This window comes from Centruroides sculpturatus, unplaced genomic scaffold, assembly GCF_000671375.1.
Source record: "Centruroides sculpturatus isolate CEXI.00-Female unplaced genomic scaffold, Cexi_2.0 scaffold1756, whole genome shotgun sequence".
NCBI classification, from domain to species: domain Eukaryota; kingdom Metazoa; phylum Arthropoda; class Arachnida; order Scorpiones; family Buthidae; genus Centruroides; species Centruroides sculpturatus.
The window spans coordinates 33,384-42,990 of NW_019386167.1; the positions used below are offsets into that span (position 1 = coordinate 33,384).

At 32.1% G+C, this 9,607-nt stretch overlaps 1 protein-coding gene across 4 annotated transcripts in view; it reads left to right on the forward strand.

The window, feature by feature from the left end:
- The window catches only part of LOC111613889 (dihydrofolate reductase-like), a 29,263-nt gene that overhangs the window by 11,897 nt on the left and 7,759 nt on the right, over nt 1-9,607 (forward strand). For all 4 annotated transcript variants that reach the window (XM_023355244.1, XM_023355241.1, XM_023355242.1 and 1 more), the window contains exon 5: nt 3,689-3,801. In XM_023355244.1, coding sequence (XP_023211012.1) covers nt 3,689-3,801 — 113 coding nt within the window. The remainder of the gene's footprint in view (nt 1-3,688; nt 3,802-9,607) is intronic.

The window sequence follows — 9,607 nt, forward strand, 5'->3', positions numbered from 1 at the left end:
CCATGCCTTACGCCGCCCTTGGTCATAGAAATGATGTAATTTGAATATAAATTATTTATAAATACGTATGTCAAGTTATATTTTTATTACGACGTAAAATATATTTAAGAGTTTACGACCACTGTGCTGGGTGAGACGTTGTTGAAACAAAAAAAGTTATGCATTCCATCACGTACATAAACAGTATCGTAATTCGCCAAGTGCAAATCAGCAAATTCGTAAAATTTTTGTTTATTTTGAACAATCCGGATAATCGAAAATCCGGATAATGGAGGTCCGGATAATGGAGGTTCTACTGTATTGCAAATTTAAAAATTACTATAAAAACCAGAAAATGTCACGCAACAATGGTGTTGTTTCAGATTATCGCGATGAACAGCCAACTGGTTAGAAATGCCTTCATGAGTAAAGATATATTCATCTGTGAATAACACGTGCACTAAAATCAGGCTGTGCTGCTAGCTGTTGCAAAAACCAACATGCAGACTTGACACGTGGCGCATAATCTGCAGGTATCAAGGCTAGCACGTTCTGTGCATGGAAAGGGTGTAATCCTTTGTCCTGTAGTACTTGCCAAATAATCAAGCAGGACACATTTATGGCACGGGAAACCTCTCGCGTGCTAATATCCAGACGATCTTCCACTCTTTGCAGAATGTCCTCTACAACTTGTGGCCTCCACACACTCCTGCCATGCCCTGTATNATATCTACGGAGACTTGAGAGACTCTGTGTGGTGATTTCTTGTAACCGTGAATGAATCAAAAGACGAGATAAGATTAACGAGAACATTTATTAGCTTACATACATCCAACTTGGATTTTACACAAATTGCGAAATTATACCCCGACTTCGCGAATTCGACTTAAACGGTTATCTCTTGGTCCCACCTATCGCATAAGTTTGGGGTATTACTGTATTAGAAATGCCTTCATGAGTAAAGGTACATTCATCCATGAATAACACATGTGCACTAAAATCAGGCTGTGCTGCTAGCTGTTGCAAAAACCAACATGCAAACTTGACACGTGGCGCATAATCTGGAGGTATCAAGGCTAGCACGTTCTGTGCATGGAAGGGGTGTAATCCTTTGTCCCGTAGTACTTGCCAAACAATCAAGCAGGGCACATGTATGGCACGGGAAACCTCTCGCGTGCTAATATCCAGACGATCTTCCACTCTTTGCAGAATGTCCTCTACAACTTGTGGCCTCCATACACTCCTGCCATGCCCTGTATCATGCATGCCAGTGACAAAGGATCCTGTTTCGCACATGCACAGATGCAGTCGCTTGAACATTTTTCGGTCTGGCACGTGTCTTCTCGGGAAACGCTGCCTGTACAGTCTTTCGGCTTCCAGAACATTCCCATTCACAAGATCATACATAAAATGCACGTCTGCCTTTTCCTGATTACTGTATGTTGCCATGCCTTCTGAAATCCACAGTAGAAATGATGATGTGTAAGAAAACTTGCGCTTTATGCTTTCCATTACAGCTCCAACTAGCGGTTCACCACTTGCTCTCCACCTATGCATTGTATGGTGAAAATTGCTTGTTTAGATGTTTTCTATCACCCCTTAAATTTTTGCCCATGAGTTTCGAAACCCCCTGTATAATTCTTACTTAAATTTCTTCAGTTTAGAACTGCCCTCGATTTCATGGTCTGTTTTAGAGATGAACAAATGGTGGTTTGACTGTATATAAATTTTTGTAAATCAACTTTGTAAATAAAATTTTCTAACCTACTAATTTTTATAAATTTGGTTATACTGTATGTCAGTAATGTGAAATGATGATCTTTAAATATTATTTTGAAATTAGTCTGAGAAACATGTTATTATATATGAGGGGTATAGATGGAAAAGTCACATTATCCAATTTTTGGTGGTATTGAGTTATTCATATCACCATGTTCATCTTGTAAAGGCAGTTTAAGACTGTAATAGTGTTGTTGAAACACTCACATGTTTAGACTGAAAAAATTGTTGTAAATCTCATTTTGAAATATATATCACATTATCCAATAGCTATTTTTCAAAATTCACACACTCCATTTCAACCAATCAGATCCCTTGGTGCGCACAAAGCATCATGTGATTGTCTACTCCAGTTCTGTTGATGATGTGCCTGCTGTAATAATGCATTCAAATTCAAAAAGTAAGTTAACCCCTGATAATGTGACAGCTTACATTTGGACTGAAAATGAGTTTTCAAATGGCTCAAACAAGATTGTTTAATGCATTTTCTCAACATGTTAATGACATTAATAATGGAAGAGTCCTTGGAGACAGTTCACTTTGTGTGTGATGGATTTTGTGGCCAGAACAAAAATTTAATTGTTCTGTCCATGAAGGCATGGACAGAACAATTAACATGTTTCTGGTCATCAAAACAGCACCTAGAAACATAAAAAACATGGAGGTTTTTTTCCCTATCACAGGACACAGCTTTCTTCATCAGACAGGGTGTTTGGGATTACAGAAAAAGCAATAAGGAAGAAAGAAGTCATTTATCATCCTTTAAAGTACATAGACATTCAAAAGTAATGAAAGTGAGTGAAGACTGTCAGGTTCTCAAATGGAAAAGAGAAAAAGATGCCTTTATGAGGAAACCAGCTCAATTTCACTTTCAGCTTGCAGCATGTAGAAGAATAATTCTGAAAAGAACTCAAACAAAAAAGTACTTGTTAGAGGAGAATACACTTACAGATCTGATCAAGGAGTATACAAGTCCCTAACAAAGCAAGGAATGTTAATGTTCAATATGAATCCACCTGTTATCCCTAAATCAAACACAATAAAACAAGCAAAGAAGGATGATATAAATAATTTATTGAACAATCATTATGGTAAGCAGTTGAGAGAGAATGAAGATTTACTTTTTCACACAAATATCACTGATGGGACTTCTAATGAATATGAAGATGAGCCAACTTGTGAACCTATTGAAGAAGTAAGTTATGTTAATGTTTGAAATATTACATTAGGTTTTTCACTATCTGTAATTAATAAAGATTGTGTGCAGTTTGATTTTTGATGTTTATTATCCCTCCAATAAAATGCTAAGATTCATTTTTCTTGGTTCTTGTTGTTTTTGATTATGTTATCTGTTTTGGTTCATAACTAACATTCTCTGTATAAGTTTGTTGCAAAACTCACATTTAACCAGAATTCGCTGCAAAACTCTCACTATCCATATTTTAAAGTTAAATCTTAGTTTTCCGTCTTTTACAAAGAGTTTAAGGCTGTGTGCAAATGGTTTCTATGCCAATAGTAAAAAAAATTGTTATAATATCTTGTGTGTCAGCAATAAAGTTTTTTTTGCATTTTTCCGAAAGTCTAAAAAAGGGGAGTGTGTGACTTTTGCATCTACATCCTTCATATTATTTGATATTTGATAAAAATTTGATAAAGTTTTATTAAATTTTTATCAAATATCAAATCAGTTTTATAAAAATAATAATAATTATTGATTTTACTGTGAAATTTTAAATATTTACACTAATTACAAATTAAGGCACGTTATCATTTAATAGTGACTTAGTTATTTTGATAACATGCTTTAATTTGTAATTAGTGTAAATATTTAGAATTTTATTGAAACATCTGTAATCATTATTATTTTTTAAAATTTGTATTGCTAGTTTTATTATTAATCAAATATATGCTGAACATTTATATTTTGTAGGAAACAGTCTCTTCTGATTACTGTGGTAAGATTTATCTGACAAGAATCAATGCTGACTTTAAATGTGATACATTTTTTCCAGAAATAGATAAAAATGTTTATAAGCTTGTAAGGTGAGAATATTTTTTAATTTAATTTATAATATAAAGGTTTATTTTGAAAATAAAATTTATTATATAACAATTTATATATATTAATGTATTATAGTGTAAATTGACAACAAAACTTCCAAAGTGTTTAAAACAATATTCCATATGACAAATAATCATAAAAATTCCTGAAATACAAAAAAATGATTGACAGTGTTTATAAAAGATTGGAGAAGATAAGTACTAAGAGATATTGTTTAGATGAAAAAGTATTTACACTGAGTAAAGAAATAAAAATAAGATTTTGATTATGATCATTTATTTATCTGAATATAAGCATTTATGTATGTTAGGGATTAGGGATATTCTTGTATACTATTTGAATATGCTTTCATTAAATAATGGAGACTGTTCAAAGAAATATTGATATTTTATATATTATAAGAATAAATAATGTATATTTGACTGTACTTTTGTTATGTAGAGGTGTTCTGCAAAGGCTGTTAAAGGTCCTATATTACATTATATATACGATTTAATAACGTGAATGAAAAATTACATTTTTGTTATATGCGCTGACAATACATTCTAATAATTATCTACTGTAGTTCATTATTGGTATCTGACTTATGTCAAGAAATAAATTTAATAATTTAAATAATAACTTACTTTTTTATTTAAATTATAAATTATTTATTAATATTCAAAAGACAGGGCATTATATATACTAAACAATATTCTTTATTGATAACAAGGTATTAAAATTTAATAAATTCATATACTATAATATTTAGGATTATATATTTATAATAGAGTAAATTGAAATACATGTTAATTATTTCACTACTAAATTAGCTTAGTTTATAGGCATGATTAATAGTATTAAACACTATTTAACTTAAGAAACAATAAAAATATATGCAGGAAATCCTTGTTAGTTCAATATTCAAGGGACAAAATAATTGCAACTTTGAATTTTTGAGTTTCAAATTATCTTTAATTAAGTATCAAATTATATTTCTGCAAAATATGTCAAATGCCATGTAACCGATGTAATTTATTAAGCAAATGGAATAGAGCTACATATACAGAACAGTATTATCATTAATTAATAATAATAAATAAACTGCAGGTAAACAGCATATGTCTGGTAAGAACCTCACAGGTTTCCAGATATGTTTTTATAAAACATAAAGCAGAATTCCTTGAAATGTAGTCCAAATTATTTTTAAAGTGGTCCAAAAAGTAGCCTTGAGCTTTACTAATATCTCTTATCTGCTACTTGTAGTCCAATCTTGCCATCTGCAATCCAGCCATATTTTGTGAGATAAGGGAAAAAAAGTGTAGTCCATGCATAAAGTTGTAAAGTACTATTTTATTTTTCCGACTTTTCCAATGATTATCGACACGACTGTGTTCCGGAAATAGCCGTTCCCTAACGGGTACTTTACGCGGATTTGCGTTAGTGTGCCAGGCCTGGACTTTTAGCGTGCACCGAAATTAAATAATGACCANTATACAAATTAAAATGAAATATGCTATCAAACAATGAGGGTAATGAGGGTCAGCCCACAACACATCTATTGTATAATTTATACGTATGTACATACATATCCTCACGCTTATAATCCAAAAAGGTTGAGTAGCAGGCAAAAGGAGACTCAGTCCTACAAATCATCCATTCAGCAACTTTCTTTGCACTTTCCTGTCCAGACACACTCATGCCTCTTCTAGCACACTTTCTCACATTTTCTCAACACCTTGTGTTTTTAAAGATACTCATCCACTTGTTCCAACCAAGACTTTTTCAGCCTTCCCCTACTGAATTTTCCTTCCACCTTTCCCATGTATACTCTCTTCAACAGTTCTCCTTTCATTCTCTCAGTCTGGCCAAACCATTATAGAGCTGATTTACTCACCTTTTGACCTACACTCTCTTACCCCATGTTCCTCCAACATTTTTATTCATTTCTCACATAGTCTGTCCGTGTTATGACAACATGCCTCTCAAATACCTCATCTCACATGCAGTGATGTGATTTCTGTGACTTTTCTGTCATACTCAACTTTTACTTCCTCATATGAGCTCAGGCATCATAACATTCCCTAAACAGCCATGTCGGGGTTGGATCGTGTAGAGACACGATTCCAGTTTTGTTTTGAACTATTAATAGTAATGGTCATCGACAGATGGTTGAAAGTGGCCATTAGCTTTTGAATGCATGGCTGCTGATTAGTCAGCAGATAATCATGCCACACAGCAGGATCTGCATAATGCTATGGCTTGGTAATAGCTGATTTGCATAGCGTTATAATTGATGATTGCTGATTGGTCGGCCGAGAATCATGCCAACCGATATTTGCATAGTGCTGCAGCTCGATAAGGACTGATTGGTCGACCAATCTGCTTTCAACGGCTGTGAAAGGATTGATGTTGAAGTGGGAGTTTTAAGTTTTGTCTAGGAAACTAAGTGAAGTTAAGTTAGGTCAGTTTCATCTAAGTTTTTGAGTGTTAAGTTCGTAAGTTCATTTCAGCATGACAGGATATACATCAGATTCGTCAAAGTTCGGGTTGGAACTTCAAGTGTGCATCAGTGGTTGAGGCAAGTCTGGATTCGTCTTGCTGTTTGTTTGTCAACTGCCAAAAGGGGATTACTTCTAGTCACTACTCGTCGATACGTTGCGAGGTGTTTTCTCGATGAACCAAGATCAGCATTATTGAACTATTTGAACTTTATTTTTATTTTGTGTAATTGGCATACTGAGTTGGGTGCCAATTGTGTGAAATAGAGCATTGTAAACTTTACTAGCCATTTATGCCTCATTGAGTGTCTTTTTATCCCTTGCAAATTTACTCATTGCATACACCACCTGTGTTCATGCATTCATTCTTCTGGTGATTTCACTATCTGTTCTAACATTCCTGTCTATCATATTTTCCAAATATATAAACTCATTCACTTTTTCCAGTTGTTCACCACCCAACTCAAGCATACAATCCTTTTGCTCATGTTTGTGTTCAAACACAATTATTTTAGTTTTAACATATTCATTCACACCATGTATTTCTCACACGCTTCTTCAAGATTAGACACAGTGTCTGAAGCTTGTCTTTGCTCTCTGCTAATAGCAGTGTCATCTTCATACAATGAAAAACAGACTTGTTCATTTCCAATTCTCATTCCACACTCGGGTACTCTGGATCTCTCATGCATGCATCCATGAAATTATTAAATAACCATGCAGACATAACACACTTGTTTTACATCCTCTTTAATTGTGAACCACTCCAACACTTTGCCATGTATGCTTTACTGTTTTCATAAATTGCTCTCTCATTTCTAAGTAGTTTGCCTTTCACTCCATAATCATATAATAATTGTTATAGTTTCTCCCTATTCACTCTATCTTATGCTTTGTATAATTTGTAAATGTTAAAAAATAGTTTTATGCAGTTTTACTTGGAATGCATTGTGATAGTAGTATCTATATATATTATAAATTACATAACATAAATATATTGCAATTGCTGTACATAAAATCACTATTAATATTCTTTAAGTTCATCCATAGTTTAGAATTAGATCTCTTATATAATATTTTTAATAGACATACAGCAACTATAAATATATTTCAATTCACCAGAAACAATTGAAAAAAATATATATTAAATTGAACTCACTGTTAGACATTTATAGATCAATTGTAATTTAGAATCAATTAATTATCATCAATACATATTGCAAATTAGATAATATGTTGGGCTTTAAAAAATGTTTCAATAATGTTCATGATGTATGATATATTACTAACTGTAAAATAGTATGTGTTGTACTCATCTATTTGGCAAACTATGAAAATTGTAATAATTGTTTTTCTTCTAGTTTGTTCGTTTTCTTTTTGTTGTGCTTCAGGAGGAGCTGAAACAAGCAGTACTATGCTTGTGTCTTTATGTGATTTGTATACATGGTATTTCAAAATTCCTGTTATTAACTCAGGACAAATTCCCTAAGAAAAACTAATGTAAAGATGTTCAGTAACATTTTTTGAATAATGTCTTTATTAAAGACATATAAAGTTCAGTGATGTCACTTCTGGGCTTTTTTTATAAAGACAAAGTCATGTTTTATTTTTCTATTTAAATTGAAAGATTTTTAAGAAAAGAATAAACAGATTCATCTTAAAATTTTGTGCTTTATTTTTATGTATTTGAAGCAATGTTCTTTTTAAAAAATCTGTAATACTTCTTAAGCATTTTTTTTGCTTTGCATCCTGATTTACTATGATAGCTACTCGATATGGTGACCTCTAATGTCTATGCAAACATTGTACCTACAAAACATGGTCTGGTACATTTGCTCAAAAGCACCTGGAATATATTGAATTTCTTTTGTCATGATTTATGCAAGCAGATTGATCTTCCTTCTACTTTTTATGATATAAGCTCTCTGCATCTGTAAATTTCATTTTTCTTTTATATCTGCTGTTTGGCAGTAATAATTTACTTAAAAAGTGTTTATTTTAATAAAATAAAACTAAAAGATTACAATAAAGAAATATACACAAACTTTAAAATCTTTTCACATGTATCAAATTACAGAAGTGACATCACTAAGCTTTAAATGTCTATAACTTCTTAATAAAGGCTTTATTCAAAAAATGTTACTGAACATTTTTATTTTAGTTTTTCTTAAGGAATCTGTCCTATAAGTGTGTAAAAGAAATCCTGTATTTTTTATTGTATGTAAATATTTGAATTTATGGAAAATATTTATGAGGTATACTGCCAAACTGGAACACTTTCAAACAATGATATTTTTAAAATTTAGCTTTTTTTTATGATAACCATGTATAAATTGATAAAATTCATATATTCAGATCTCTTTTCATTCAATTTGTGAACTTCCTTTTATCTTTGAGAAATGGTAAAAATAAAATATTGTCATCAGAAAAAGTCCTGTTCTATGTAGGATTTGCTTTGAACAGCACCATTTTGAACATTGCTGGAAAAATGACTACAGTGTAGCATTCTATATTGCTATCTGTTTTAGTGTACAGTACATAGCATCCATAGTGAGCATAGTATGTGTATTGTAACTAGGGAATACAATCCCGGTCCTTATTTCTAATCCCGGGATTATTTCGGTATTGAGGGTTAATAAAAAATAAGAAAATCTTACAGAAATCAACAAATCAAAATTTAGACAAAAATCAACATATTTTACAGTATACACCTAGCTAATTTAATCACTCTAACTAATCAGACTCAGAGTCAGACTAACCAGACTTAAAATCACTCAGTCTTCATGTTAAATTTATTCTTTTTTAAGCATCACTGAGATCTCTTTAAACTCACATAAATTGAAAAAACCTTTATGTAACAAACTATGCAAATAAACGTTGAAAATTAACAAAAATCTTTCTTAACATCGACTAAATAGACTACTTTCATATAGCAACCTAGTAAGTAGGTAGTAAGATAAGTTTCTTAGCAAAAAGTATTTAAAAATAATATTAATCAGTCACATTTTTCTTAAATATAAAGAAAACTAATCTAATAGGAACATTCTAATTTGAATTGCGAAAATATGATCTGAGAAATAACAACGCATCCTGTGTCTCATCACCAAGTCTGCTTCTCAATTTGTTGCACATATATGCAGCTGCTGAGAAAACGCGTTTAGGTTTGATGGAAGTTGGAGGAATCGTTAGTAAATACTTATAAGCCCGTTCTAGTTATAGCTTCGAGGACACGGGGAGGTTGGAAGAAAACAGTCCGGTCGACACAGATCGGGATTGTAGGAGTAAAGGCTACAATCCCGATTGTTTC